The 16,435-nt window shown below is 31.6% G+C and overlaps 1 protein-coding gene across 1 annotated transcript; it reads right to left on the bottom strand.

Moving 5' to 3' along the window:
• Positions 1 to 1,160: 1,160 nt before the first annotated feature.
• On the bottom strand, positions 1,161 to 2,864 carry LOC108475848 (uncharacterized). The gene is made up of 2 exons (XM_017777820.2): positions 2,421 to 2,864; positions 1,161 to 1,640 (listed from the first exon to the last, which is right to left on the bottom strand). The coding sequence occupies exons 1-2, from the start codon at positions 2,734 to 2,736 to the stop codon at positions 1,303 to 1,305; spliced, it is 654 nt and encodes a 217-aa protein (XP_017633309.1). The 5' UTR covers positions 2,737 to 2,864; the 3' UTR covers positions 1,161 to 1,302.
• Between the last annotated feature and the right edge of the window lie 13,571 nt (positions 2,865 to 16,435).

Raw genomic sequence — 16,435 nt, 5'->3', positions numbered from 1 at the left:
TTTTGTTTCGAAATAAAGGCAATATTCGGTGTTTGAGAATTCGAGAAAACGTGCCCTAACTTACTGGGTTTCGACTTCTCTCGTTTATTCTAAATAATCGAATACCCTTTTAATAAAATACACAGATTTCATAAAAGGCAAGTTCGCTCTCGAAAATTCAAGATGTCGCGTCCTAACTTACTGGGTGTGACATTTCATATTTTGAGACGAGAAGGTCTTTAACACTTGAGCTTTTTATAAAGGAGGATCGTATTTTAAAATTCTTTCAAGTTTATTTTAATTTTCGACACTAAGACACTAATTAATCAACTAGGTACCAATTTTGGGCGTATCGAGGGTGCTAATCCTTCCTCGAGCGTAACCGACTCCCGAACCTGTTTTCTTGATTTGCGTAGACCAAAATTGTTTAAATAAATCAAACTATTTATTAAAAACAACCACTTTTATGAGGTGACCTGATCACACCTCGTCAAAAAGGATCGGTGGCGACTCTCGTTCTTTTATTTTCAAAATCCAAGTCGATTCCCATTTTTTAAAAAAAATGGTTATGACAAAGACAATTGTTGAAAATTTTGTTATTTACTTTTAAACTTCCATACATTTCACGAGTGTTTGTTTATTTAAATCTTACAATTTGTATCAATCATATTTTTTATATGGGTGTTAAGATGCAACTGTTCAAGAATTGATTCTAAATATGTGTAAAATTAAAAAAGAAAAAATTAAATATACACGTATTAAACATATAATAAATTGATATATTTGAATGAAACATAATTACTCGCACATGGCATGGGGCAGAATCCCCCTGGAGCTATGATAAAAACTTTAGAACTTTCTAATTCCATGAAACATGTCACAGACAGTAGAGGGTTTGATGACACTCTAGAATATAACTCAACAGTAAGAGATTAGAATAAGCACTTTCCCATCAAAACAACAATAAGACCACTTATACCACTATTTTGAGGGCACGTTGCCCCTTGGGACCCTATTGAATTATGCTCCAATTGTTCCTCACTTTTTGAAAATGCCATGGGAGTTTTGCTTTTCAACTTCTACAAATATTTCTTTTGTATAGCAATCATTTTACACCCTGTTCAGTTTATCAGAATTAAGAACAAAATACGAGAAGCCAATGAACTTTAAGCCAAAAGCTCTTTTAGGTAGCAAAAGTATATTTTGACTCTACTATATATCTCGATTGTAATACAACTTCACTATCACAAATGAGAGCCCCAACTCACAAATTGGTATGCATGGTGGAGGTTTTTAGTGTCCCTTTCTCTACTAAAACACTCTTTATTCTTTGGTCCTCTTTGTCAGAGTCCCTATCCAGCCCTTCCCCATCAAGTTGATTCCATTTACCTTACTTCCCATGTGGCACACAGTGGCCTTGCTGGACCGCTTCCACTTGATGAGCTGGGACAGTTGACCAATCCACTTTCGCCACTTAAGCGAGGCACGCGGTTTCGCATGCTCTATCACAGTCTTACTGGTCAGATTTGGTTCCTTGGTGATCGCCTTTGTCAAGGTGGGGTTCCAGGACTTGCTGCAATGCTCAATTGAGCCCTTGGAAACTTTGCCATTTTCCCATGAACCAACACCATTCTCTTCAAACTTGATAGAGATAAAGGAGTCTGTAAAAGTAAAAATTTGAGACACAAAGATATAGAGTCGGACACAAATCTATGTATGAGAGAACCAAGTCGGAGTAATATAGTTACATAGGTATATGGTAAGGTAAAGTAATAAGTATTCTAGTGCATCCCCAAATTTGTGCAACCAGTTAGCTACATGAATTAGTAAGTGAAAACTAAAGCAATATATAAGGGCAGCCATCTTTACCGAAAGTTCAAATGCTGAGGACATGATTGGCAAGAATTGACATGAATGGGGTCCCTCGGTGGATTCAAATTCAGATGAATTTGTATGATCTTTGATGTCTTTATTATTTTTGTTATTACTAGGTAGCTGAATGATTTGCATGATTCCAACAAAGAAATGGTAAAATGTTGATTTGATTTGATTACATCTGGAATCATACAGGTAAGTTCACAAAGTTTTCTGTTTGCATTACCTACCAAGCTTTCTGTAGATTTTGCAGATACAGATAAGAAACAAAAGCCAATTTGCATAGAATTGTGTGAAGAACTGAAATCCCTAGAAAATCATAGTATTTTCAAAGATATTATTCTTGAATTAATATAATGCTTTTTTATTTAATAATATTCGCATGGAAAAGAAACTCACATATTATCATATATGCATGCATGTGATGCATCTCTTTTTTTCCCCTCATGTCATTTTCTGATTTATTCTTTTCCCTTATGTTGATAGAAATTCAAGTAAAAAAAAAAATACTTCTGCATGAACAATAGAAGGGGGAAGAAATTAGAAAGGTACAATAATAAAAATACCTTCTTGACTGGTTGAAACATCAAGAACATCATCATCAGAATTTCCAGGTTTCCAATGCTTGAACTCAAGATGATTGAGCAATGAGCCTAAAGCAAAGATCTTAGGGAGCTTGTTGATGGGTGGTTTCTTTAGTGAAAAACCTTGAATAAATCCATGGCTGCCTCTGGTAGAAGATGAGGATGAAGAAGAAGAGTGTCGGGGTTGCTTTGAAGCTAGGAGAAGAAGCCTATCATTTAAGCACAAAGGGCAAACCCCGATAACCTGTTGTTTAGGATGGAAATAGCAGCTGTAACTGTCATCCTTATACCCATTCATGATAAAATGGCGTCGTCAGTGGTAAGTAATTTGAAGAAGGGAGAGCAAAGAGAGGAAGTAAAATGTTTTAAGATAGTGGTATCTATCTATTAGCTTATATTGCGGAGAGTGTGTGTCGATGAATCGGGTCGGGTGAAGTCTGTTTTATTATAGATATATAAGATAATGTAATTTTTGGCACTCAACTTTTAATTCCATTCATTTTGGTACTTTAATTTTATTTTGTTTCGGTGTGTTGCTATTTTTACATGGAAATTAGTAAATGCATAACCATAACCGTGTTTACTATTTGGGGCAACCTTGGTCAAGTAAAAATATCAATTTGGTCCAAATAAAATGCAAGTAGCAATATTAGTTAAGTGACCAAGTTCTCCAACCTTAAATCATATTAATAAGTGGCCAAAGCTAGAGTTGCACATCCAAATCATGATCTCTTGCTAATGGACAATGCCAAATACTAAGATCCTCTACTGGCAAGGAAACATAAAGTAATTTGAGCATCCAAGCATTTATACTTAATTATTCGATATTAGTGAGGCTATTCCTGATGAAAGCAAGACATGGCTGCAATTCACATCATTAAGTTTTCTTTCAAACTCTAAATAACTATACATAATTTCAACATACATGGGATAATTGTAGATGTGTGGCCTCCATTTTATGACACGTTTACTTTTTTCTTTTTCTTTTGAGGATGTTGTGTGGGTGAAGGGTAGAGAAAAAGAGAAGAAATGAAAGAAAATTTTAATTTTAAAATTTAGTCTCTTTTAATTTTAAAATTAAGAGATAAATCTTAAAATTATATATGAACTTTGATTTAATGTGCAATTGTATATATGAACTTTAATTTGATGTAATTATACAGTGAAACCCTAATTGTGATTTAAAGGTATATTTGAAACTTTAATTTTGATTAAATTATACACATTTAAAGAAATAAATATATTAATATATTTTTATATTAAATAAATATAATTAGTTATGCATGTATATAAACATAAAATGATGTTATATCCATAATTGTGCTAATAATTTATAAGAATTGGATCAAATTAAAATTTTATGTATAAAATTGTAGAAAATCAAAATTCAAAAATACAATTACACATTGTAGAATTTTGATATTTATCTCTTAATTTTATCATAACCATTTAGTCACCAAAATGTTAGGTTAGTAATTATTTAATATAATTAAAATAAAAATTTTGCAGAATTAATGATTTTAATACTGCATAGCGGGTATTAAATAAAAGTGGAAAAGTTGGAAACGAAGGCCGATTTACCTAAACCATATACAACATGATCAACTCTCTTAGGCATTGGATTCTCAAAAATGAAAATGTTATGCTTATTTCAAATGCTAGATTTGAACACAACACCAAATAAAATGAAGCTTCTACTTTGCTTAGGACTGATTCACACACCATCAACTCTCACAACCCAAATTAAACTTCACCATCTCTCTGTCTGTCTAGTTTTAAATCTCAAGGTTTAGAAAATAATAAAAATATACCCTTTGCCAGAATTACGATTAATCCGTGCATGATAACTTTCTATCCAAAAATTTAATTCATCAAAAGTAAGCCCAAAAAACGTAAGTAAGCCCAAAAATTTGATAACTTTCTATCCAAGTAAGCCCAAAATCAATATAAAAAAACGTAATCTAATCAGGTGTGAAATTGATTTACTGAGCATTCAGAGAATCCATAATAAGAAGAATGAAAAGAAGATGAACCGAGAGAACAAAGCATTTTTTTATATATATATATTTAGATTTTGAGAGATTTGAGAAAAAAAAGTAAATAATGAAACTTCATCATTGGTAAAGAATATGGGTGAAAGTAAAATAAGAAAAAGAAAATGATGGATGAATACAAAGAAAGGATAAGAATAGATTAAAAAAACACAATCTGGAGAATGGAGAAAAAGAGAGTTGAAACGTTGAGACAAAGAATAAAGAAGAAGATTCTTTTTAAGAAATAAAAATTGATAGTTTTAAATCATGTTGGAAGTTTGAAATTTAAATGAATTGATTGATAAACACACCGGAAACAAAGATAAAAAAAACAAAGAGAGGCATTTTTAAGATAAAAAAAAAAAAAGGAATGACATTTTAATTTTATTCAAAAAAAATATTTTATATTAGAGAATTTTTTGATTTAGTGATCCAGTGATTTCACCAATTCAATCACTAGTGAGCATTTACTTCACTTTCCTAAAGCTACTCTTTCTTAATTGTCAAAATTATTATATAAACTTTGAATCACCCATAATTAATATAAAAAATAGTCAAATACATATTTTGCCAAATTTAATTACCAAAATTATCTTACAATGCATAAGTTTGCAAAATAATACATTACAATGCTGATATTTTTGAGATATGAAAAATGATTTTTGGCTGATGAAGAATTAAAAAATTACTATGATGGAGGCTTTAACTGCTGGCGGTTATATCATATATGTAGCATAGCTTCCCTACCTATTATATCTTTATCGTAGCTTCCTAGTTATTGCAAAAGGAGTTGGCCTAATTTCATGGAGAGGAATCTAAGCACACTTCTTTGAATGTAGGGATGAAGCATGCAAGAAAAGTTTATGACAGATGTTAGTGTGGTAGAAAACAAATTTATACATGAATGAGTTTAAAGAAAGCGACGGACAAAGCAAAATTTAGGTCGTTTAAGATTTCTTTCTATCTTAAAGTAGCAATTCAACGTGCAAAGGAGGAAATTGAAATATTGGGAATGCAAAGAAGTGAGTTTGTAGGTACTCAAAGTTGATATGATAGCTTTCATTCAGTTATGATTTGCAGAAAAGGTGAGAACCATACCTTTGTCCAAGATGTCTTTCGGTATTTCCTGAGAAGAAGCAGAGGATATTGCTTCTTGTGAGGGTTGGATATTGGTAGCATTTGTGTTGGCTTCCAATGTGATAGTTGGTTTTGTGTATGGCTGGTCCAGTTTACACTCTTTAGGACCTCCTAAAGGATTGTTTTAAGATAATAATCAAGGATTTAAATTTCGGTTGCAGCTGCGTTTTTTGGCATGGTTGCGGACATAACAGATGTTGTTATGGTCACTGCAGATATTACGGTTGGCAATTTTTTTTTTAAATTCACACAACTTATTGTAAAGCATAATAATTATAATTATAATTATAAAAATCACTTTTAATGATTTTTAGAATATTTTCTAAAACTTATGAACTTCTTTAATATGAGAAAACAATTTTACAATCGTTACTTATTCTTATATTTATTTACTGAATTTTTTAAGAAAATTATATTAACTAATAACAAAGTAAAAAATAGGAAATATTAAACATTCATCATATTTAATAAGTTTGAAAGTTTTATAGATAAAATAATTGAAAATTCATACATGAGAGAGGTCTTCAATATTTCTTAACATCTTTGAAGATGGTGAAGATATCAAAACATTTTATGCTGCAAAAGGAAAAAGAAATGGATAAATGTATAGCTTCTCATTAATTATTCCTCTTTCCTACCACTTTTTCTCACTCTCATTCTACTTTCATATATAGTTTAACATGCTTCAATTCTTAATTATCTTTTCATAAAATATACTCCAGTCATTTATCTAAAGATATATTTTAAATGTTTTAATATCATTAAAATTAAAAACATTAACAAAAGTTTTCTTTTAAAAAAAAACATACATTATAAATAGTGGTAGTGGTACAATTTAGTTTTCACCAATTAGTGGAATGACAAAGAGGATCAGGTCCTTCACCTTTACATTCACTTTGAGAGCGTTCTTGACTTTATTCTCCTAGCCTTTTTCTAAAAATATATATAAAAAAAAGTAACATTTTCACATTGGTTTTCATATAATTGATATGGAGGATATATTTGAGGAGGAGGATACATGAGAGGTGGAGGTGGATGATATATTGGTGGTGGAGGATGCATTTGAGGCTGATATGACACACCATAATTAGGAAATGGTGGATAATAACCATACTGTTGTGGATAACCATGTGAAGGTTGAAAATATGAAGGTTGTTCCGGTGGATAAAAACCTTGAGTGCTAATAGATGAATCACTGCACCCAATGTTACTAGAACTCGATCTCCTACCAGATGAAGAGCTTACAGAAGTATGCTTCTTGCCTTTTCCTTTTGATGGAGCTTTAGGTTCACTTCTATCTCTCCTAGGTTCAAGAAACATATTTCCATCAAATTCTAATCCATCACGGAAATGTCCACTAGTGGTACCAACCCCATATTCTCCTCCATACCGACTAGAAGACCTAATTTCACCTCTATCACCACTATGTCCATTATCATCATCAATTGGACTTAAACTACCACCATTGGGTCCATCGCGACTCTAACTTGGTGTTGCACTAGAACTTGAATGAGACAAATTTTGTTGTTGACATTAATCAACATTTATTTCATCATCAGAGGTATCCATAGGCAACACATTGGCATTTTCACCATCTAACAATGGATTCTCTTTCTTTTGAAGCCATTCTGACAGTGGATCAACATCTTCAAATATATGATCAAGACTGATAGGAATAAAACTAGCGTTTATATCATCAATGCTCATTCTTTTTTTTTCATGCCTTATCTGAAGCCTCATATTATAGTAGGTAAACACTAGTTTCTCAAGTTTTTTATACTTCAACCTATTTCTTGCCTTGGTGTGAATATAACTAAATGTACTCCAATTTTGTTCGCAATTTGATGTAGAAGTTATTTGACTAAGTACTTTAATTGCTAATTTTTGTAACTTAGGAACACGTGTCGTATATTATCCACTACTCAGCTGCATAATATTATTTAAATTTCAAAATAACTTCAAAATGTACAATATAATTAAATAATATAAATTAAATTAAATTAAATATTTTAATTAACTATTTACCCAAATTCATTTGCTTCCAAGCTCTTTGTGCTTGTGAGGCACCGAATGTCTCATGTTTATCTCTAAATAGTAACAACTGCATAAATAAAAGATAGAGTAAAAATGAAAAAAAATTCAATTTCAAATTATGTAACTAAGTTAAAAATAGTAGTACTTGAATCTAACCTGACTAACCATTCTGACTTGAGTATCAAGAGAATGTTCTAATCTTTCAATTACTGATCTTGTACCTTCTAATGTTTCTATTAGTACATTCTCAGAATGCTCCACCTCAAATTGAAATTGAGGATTGAGAAAATAACCTAACATTAATTTATAAGACTATCATAAAATAATAATAATCTAAAGCTTAAAATAATAAAATATAAAAATAATTCTTAATTATATGAAATATTTTATCTTACTTTTAGCAGCTCATTTTCAGTGAAATCGGAACAGTGGTTTCGGGACTTTAAATCCGAATTGGAAAGAAAATTTATTTTAATATTATTGCATGGTTTGCATTATGTTAGGAATATCATATGAAAATTATGATAAGAAAATTTTATCGATTATGTGCTTAATTACAGAAAGGACCAAATTGTATAAAATGTAAAAGTTGAATTCTAGTAGCTAGAAGGATTAAATAGCTATGGAATTCAAAACTTGATATCCATATAAGGTAATTAGACCATTAAAGAAAAGTTAGTAGATATTTTTGGTGATTCATCCATGGAAAAATTAGAAAAGGCTAAGGACTAAATTGAAAACTAAAATAATTAAAAGATGATAATAGAGATATAATTTTTTTTTCTATCATCTTCCCCAAATTTTGCATAGAAACCCTAGGAGAGAGAGAGAAGAAACTAATCAAGCTTAATTGGATCCGGATAACTCAAATTCAAAGCTAGATCGAGGAAAAGAAAAAATTTTGGATTAGTAGAATTTATTGTACGAACAACTGTTAAGGTAAGTTCGTGTAACTTAATTATGCATGTTAATATATTTCAAATGAATGTTGAATATGGTTTGAATGTGGTATATGTTTATATGATTTATATGAATTTTATAAATACATGAAATGATCACATGATTTGAAGATGTATTTAAAATGTTAAGTCCCATTGGAATAATGAAAATCGATGGATACGTGTGATTTTTTGCATATGAATGTGATTCTGCATATGTTGTAGACAAGATTTAGCAAGAACGAGTAATCATGATATAACCTTTTCGAGCATCCTGATGTATAGTTCTTGCGAGCATCCTGATCGATAGTGATTTAGCATGTGTTGTGCACTATCGCAGCTCTTTGAAAGCTTCCTGATACATATTTCAATCGGTTGTGATCCGGTCTATAATACGGACACAAACGTAGCTCCTATGAGCGTCCTATTAAGCTCACTTGAACTCCCTATTACCTTATCCTGTGCTTCTTGATATTATCTCTTCGGAGATATCTGATAAGCTATATGAGCTCCCTGAGTAAAACTCTTACGGGTTTACTAATTAGACCGGATAAGTGTCTTATTACATGATTATATGATTCATCATGATTATATGAATAAGTGCCCTACTGGGTACCCCTGATTAAGAATTGACGGTTTACAAATTTGTACACATTGAGTGTACTATTTGAGTATCCATTGATATTTCAATAATTCAATGGATAAAACTACCGACATGAGAAAATGATGAGATAAATAGAAATATGCCCTGAATGCTTCTGAATTATTTGATGAAGGGTTATATAATGAGATCATCTATGCTTATTTAATGTGTAAATATATTTTATGACTAACTTGCTTGATTGAGTATATGTGTATAGGTAAACTTGCCAAATTGATGAAAAGCATGTTAAATGTATGCTTATTGTTATAAATATGATTGGTATGTTTTAATTCTTGTTATATAAACTTACTAAGCATTATATGCTTACTAGGTTTTATTTTCTCAGTTTTATAGTGCACAAAAGCTCACGAAGGTTGGAAATTGGTTGGAGCATCATCACACTATCCACTAGCTTATTTTGGCATAAATAATAACCTTATTTTAGTATAATGGCATGTATAGGTAACTTGGTCTTAGTTGGGATATAAACATGGTTTGTAAACCAGCCATTGGAATGGCTAGTAATGATATGTTTTGATAAAATTATAAGATTATATCATGATGAATATCCATGCGTTAAGTGTGGTTGATTAAAATTATGTCATCATATATGTTCTCAAAAAGTGTAAGATTATAAACTAGAATGTATGAAACGATATATCATGTTAGATGTTAGAATTAACCTAGTTATGATGTTTGAATTGGTTGGTATATGAATGTAAATTTTGGTGTAGGTTATTGGCAAAGTTTGGGTGAAACATAAAGCTAGGAAATGACTTTATTTTGTCCCGATGGATAGACACACGGGCGTGTGTCTTGACCGTGTGTGACACACGGCCCGGTACATAGGCATGTAGTTAGGTCGTGTGTCCCCTGCATTTTAAATTTAAGAAACAGAATGCTCAAAATTGAGCAGACGGGCAAAGACATGGGCGTGTGTCTCAACCGTGTGTGCTACACGGCCCAGAACACGGGCCTGTGACTTGGTCGTGTGAAACCATCACTTAATTTTGGAAAATTAAATTTACCACACGGCCTAGCACATGGGCTTGTGATTAGCCGTATGGCACAAGTTAGAGAGTTACACTAGGTCGAACATGGCCTGTAGCACGGGTGTGTCTTAGGGTCACACGGGCGTGTCCCTTGACCACACAGGCGTGTGTGCCCTGCATCTAAGAAAAATTTTAAAAATTTCACAAAAAATTCTTAAGTTCCCGATTTAGTTCTGACTTGATTCTAATACTTTTATTGGGCTTGAGGGCCCATTTAAGGGACATTATGAATAAACTTGGAAAATGAATAGTAATTAACATGAATTATTTATAAATGTTTTGAAAACTTTAGTAATGATCCATAACCCTGTTTCAGAGACAAACACGAGTTAGGGGTGTTACATTACTAGCTGAATGTAAGTCAAAATACATAAAATTTCATCTATTGTCAATAATATTTTCGTACTCAGTGAAATATCGACAATCTTGCTAAATTGCTCGTTTAGCTCTATCATAAGCTTCATAAATAAAGTCCATTGTTGGTTTTTCATCACCATCCACAAGTCTCAATACTTTTACTAGGGGCTCATAAACTTTTATGAGGTCATTGGCTTTTTTCCAAAAATATTTTCCCAAAACAATTTTTTTGGCTTCATAAACTGGCCCTGACTTTTTCTATCCCCATTTTGATTCTTTAAATTCCTATATATTCGTAAGAAAAATTTTAAAATAATATAATTTAAATTATTTGGAACTAATAAAATCATTGAAGGTTGCAATATTTAAGTAATTATATTAACCAATTACAAAATATTGACCTTCAAATTAAATATTTCTCTCAGACCTTGCTTTTGCCTTGTTATCTCTTCAACTTGAATGAAATGAGTTGCAAATCAAGTAAGAGCGGTCGAAGTATTTGCTTCCCTTGTGTATATTTCTTCATCAAATCAACAGTCCAAATGTGATTATATATAAAGCAAGTCACTTTCTTAGGCTCATCTAGCACTTTTGCTACACTGGGTTTTTTTCCAATATCTTCAAAGCATAAATCTAAACAATGAGTTGCATATGAGGTCCAATATAGATGCTTTCTTTTCAACATTAATTTTTTTCCAGCGACTTTCATTGCTGCCTCATTATCAATCACTATTTGGATAGTGTAACTTTCTCCAATTTCTTTTACAATTGAATCTAACAAACTACAGTAAAATTCAGCATCTCTACTACAAACACTCGAGACATTTACAGATTTCCAAAAAAATGGTTTCTTTACTGCAATAAACAAGGAAATTAATGATGTGCATTTGATTCAAATTTTTTATTCAAATTGTTGGTCCAACCATCACACATTAGAGTTGCACCCAATTCTTTCCAATGAGTCTTTAGTCCATTTATCCAATCACGAACACGTTGATACTCTAACTCCAAATATACATTTGAAACCTCATAAGGTGTTGTGAGCTCTACATCTTGTCCAACTTCCATTGACACTTGAATTAAGTTATACAACCATGGAGAGCTTGATAATTGAAAAGGAAGTCATTCATATATTAAAAATTAGATACCGCTTCACCTATCTTCCCACGTAAAGTCTTTAAAAAGAGCCACTGGTCTTTAGGTGCTTTGAGCTTTTGCTTCTAGCCAATTTAGGTATAACTCACCTTACGGTAAATTTAGACTCACTGGCAATGGATTTACTTGTTCTTTCTCTATGATTTTCTCCAACTGATCCATGATAAGATCGCCTTTTTTCATAAATGTTACCAAGCAATAGTAGTACTATTTCGTCTGAGTTCTTCCCTTCTATGCCACTCGTGTTCTGATTGGATACTTTCTCGAGTTGCTTGCCTTATAGCAGAAACCTCATCAATGAATTCCTCGTGTTCATCCTCCTCTCATTTTAATTGGGATAAGAATTCGTTTGTTTTCCTCTTTTTTGTCTATTTTTTTGTGTTGCTTTCTTTCAGTATATTCATCATACTTTCTCTAATTACACTTGCTAATAAAATAAAAATAATTCACATTTTATATTATTATTAATCATGTATAATCTTTATTGATAAATTTACAATAACATTTAAAAATAATAATAAAGTATCACATACTAGTAATATTAGGGTATGGTGCAACATTGCCGTTTTATGAGCAATGTGCTCTTTAAATTGTGTTATTCCTCCTTTCACAACTTTACCACAAAGTTTACATACGACATTTCCTTTTGTATTTGGCATTGAAGTTTCAAAGTGCCAACCTATATCATTACTTAGTGCACCTTTCAATCCTTTAGTCAGAACTCTTCACATGGTGACATGCTTTATTTTTATTTATATACAAGAAACATAAAATTATATTTAGAAATATAAGCAATTCATTACTTATATTATCAACAATATAATACAAAAAAAAAAAGTAAACGTCACTAACATTGAAAAATTAAATTTATTGCATAATTCATAATTTTTTTAAAATAACAACTGATGTTATTATTAAAAAAGAGAAATCAAAATGGTTATAGGCCTTAATTACTTTAACCCTACCTGTCTATCTGTAACACCCCAAACCCAACCTAGACGTTATGGCCAAATCTAACATTGTTACGTAATATGGTTGAAAATTTAGTTTTCGAGTATTTGAAAAATCGTCATAAACTCTCAAAATCTCAGATTTATTCAAAAATTAAATCTTATCTAACTATTTTATTAAAAACATTGTTTGCTTGTATTTTCTAAAACTTATCATTTTTGTAGTGGAAACTTCTTAAAAAGTGACATTTGGAAAATGCAGTTCGTTGTTTGAAAATCTTTCATTTTGCAAAAAGCGAATTTTGTTGACTAAAACGTTTGAATAGTATTAAGGAAAATACAAATATAAAGTTTTAAATCTAAAACAGTCCAAAAAAAAAGTCCAGAAAGTCCAAAAATTTATAGAACCCAAATATCAAAATTTAAATAAAACAAATTTAAATAGATTATTATATTAACCGAGCTCCCAATTATATCGATCCGCCTAAGTCTAAGAATTACCTAAAAATACTAGTCAAACAAAGAGTGAGTTTACGAAACTAACTTCAACGTACTAACATCAATATTTGACATTAAACCTCAAATGCACTTCTCACTTTTCAGAAAATAGCAGTTCACCAACAATCATAAACTGCCAAGGGATCAATCATCTTTCCAACCTCACCTAAAACACAATCGATTAACATGCAAAACGCTTCCAACCCAAAATTAAACGAGAAAAAGAAAAAAAGAAAGATAAATAGTAAGCATAAACCCCGCTTACAATACAAAAAAAAATTCAAGAGCACCCACACGAACCATCGACTCCAAAAACGAAATGCACAACAGAAGGACTAGGAGCGATGTTGATAAAAGAAGAATGAAAGAACAAAAAACAAAACAAAGAAAATCTAAGAATAGGTCTAAAGAAGAATGGTGGCGTAGGGACTTGGAAGGAAAAGAAAAAGAAAAAGAAACAAAGAACAAATTGTGAAAATCAAAACAACAGAAGCAGGAACGTGGGAAAGTGGTTTTGCTAAAATAAAAACTAACCCATTTAATTTAGTAATTAATATCCAACAATAATCAAACCCCGAAAAAATTAAATGGATTTTAACTTAAACACTAACTCTCCAACTAAGTAGCCCCTAAAGATATTTAACAAAATAAAAACATCCCATTCCCATGCAAAAACTCAAACCAATGACCTTCAACCCACATTAAAGACACTTAACCACAAAAGTAAGTACCAATTAATGAAAAATTTTATCCAAAACAAAAGTTAAAGATTTTGGGGCGTTATACCTTCCTCATTGGTCACCCAAACGGTGCCTTGAAAAAACATAATCAAAATAAAAAAGAAAATGCACGAAATAGAAAACAAAACCTGAAAATGAAGCAAAAAAAAAAAAACATAAAAACAAAGAACAAACTAAGCCTAAAACCCCTTCTTTCTATAGCAAAGTAATCAACACCTTTTTTGCATCAACGAAACAAGAGACCAAATGCCATTGAAATCATCCAATTACCGTCCAGCCATTCTCCAATCTCTTTAAAATCCACCAAAGTCCATTGGACATACCAAATGCCACCAAGTCCAGACTCAAACACGCATCTCACCACAATCTCCACCGCTAAGTGGTTTTAGATGGCGTCGCTACCGCTATATAGTGGCCTCTATTCCGCTACCTGACTGTTATTTAAATACCTAATAATAGTAATAAAAATTTTAAGTGGAAAGGATGTTACTTATTTGTAATATTGGTGTGTGTGTTTTTTGGTTTATCATGTGATACCTAATTTGAGCTCTCTTTGAAGGACAGTCTTCTAGAAATGATTCCCCAGTGCCTTTGTTTTCTATTTTTTCCTTTGAAGTTGTCATAGTCGTACAACTTGTAGTTTACGATTCTTGTTTTCATTGCTTTTGAAGTCAAGACAATGTCCAGTGTTCTAATTTGTTTTCTTTAGGGAATTTATCGGCCCTGAAATGGTCATCTTATTGATTTGGGTCAAGTGTAGCAATTCTATAAAACTGGCTCTAGCTAATTTTTTGATTGACTTGTCAAAAACTGTTGGAGTTTTTGAAAAAACTTATTGTGAAAAGAAAACAACAAAGGCAAGAGGGAAGTAGAAATATTTTGTATGGAAAAAGTAAATTTTATTGAATTAAACTAGTGTTTATATAGGAAAAATATTCAACAACCATTGACTAAAAAATAGGCTATTAAAATATTTATAATCTCTAAAAAATCTATAAAAATCAACAACAAATCAAAACTTGCTAAAATTAGCTAGATTATTTTTCTTTTTTGTAGTAGTAGTTGAAGCAAATCTTCAACACTCTTCTTTACTTCAATTGTTACAAACTCCAAGTTTCTCTCTAAGAAACTCAAATTTTCTTTTGCAAGCTCTTTCTAAAGCAGTAGAGAGTGCTTAGACTTCAACCCTTAATGCACGAAGCTCATGCTCTGTATCTTGCTTAGTTGGTGCAGCATTTTGATCCTTCTCGCCTCTTGAACCTATTTCATTAGTTCTTTTAGGTCCTATTTAGCTAAAGCTCAAGACATTTGTTCTTTCTCCTAAAGTGCTCTTCTACTCTCTAAGTTGCTGCTCTAGCTTTCTCAATTTCAACACGAGCAAAATCTCAAAGTTGCTAGTTTCTTCACTTCTGCCTTTTCTTGAATCAACTCTCCTCTTTAAGTAAGTTCAATTTCCAAAGCTTCTAACATGGCAATAACTTCCTCTACATCATCCTTGTTTCTTCGTGTCACACATCTTTTTAAAGATTCCAGTGCATCTCTAAGCTTTTTCAAACAAAAATGTTTCCCCAGTGATGTTGCCTCTCTGAGTTTAGCCTTTTCAAACAACTTAGCAACAACAATTAACCCCTTCTCGAATTTATTATCAAGGTCATAAACAAATAGGCAATTTTGCTGCTCCAGCAACAATACAGTCTCATGTGCAACAATCTCCTTCATGGAAGAAACTTTAGGATCTCCTTTGACGTTTGCAATATGATCATTTGCCCCAATTTTGTAATTGAGAGAATGACTCAAAGGAAATATTACATCAGTTGATATAGCTGGAAATGCTTCCTTTTGCATAGTATCGCTAAAATTTCAACTTACCCTCGTCATTGTTCTGAAACTACTTCCATTGAGAGAAGGAGTGTTGTGAAGTCCATCTACATCTGTGTATCATATGTAACTTTTTAATAGATCTCCAAGTTGATTGCTTGAATGGAAATCTCAATTTTTTTCATGTTGGCAAGCTCTACAATATGAAATTTCATATTCAAAACAAGGGAGACTTTGAACCGATTCCTTTCTTTGCAAATTCACAGCAAATGCATGATTGAAATCTCTAAGTCTCTTGTACCAAACTTCAGCATGGACATTCGTTGCAGAGAATGTGGCTTACTCCTACTCCAATGGATCAAGTGCAAAGCTCTTCCCTTTTATTTTTACTTTGAATACATCGTTGTCATTTTAATCTTTGATTAAAAACCAATTTTTTTCAAAGATAACTTTGAAACCCTTTCGTATTAACTAGCCAACACTTAACAAATTTTGACTAATGTTAGGTACAAATAACACATTTTTGATAAATTTTGTACCTGAAATGCTTTAAATTGCAACTATGCATTTTCCCTTGACTACAATATACTCTCCATTGCCAATCTTTACTTGGGAAACTACTGAAGTATCCGATTCTTTGAA

The sequence above is a fragment of the Gossypium arboreum genome, chromosome 3 (assembly GCF_025698485.1).
Source record: "Gossypium arboreum isolate Shixiya-1 chromosome 3, ASM2569848v2, whole genome shotgun sequence".
NCBI lineage: Eukaryota > Viridiplantae > Streptophyta > Magnoliopsida > Malvales > Malvaceae > Gossypium > Gossypium arboreum.
Note: the sequence above shows the minus strand (reverse complement) of the source record. Positions and strands in the feature narration are given on the sequence as shown.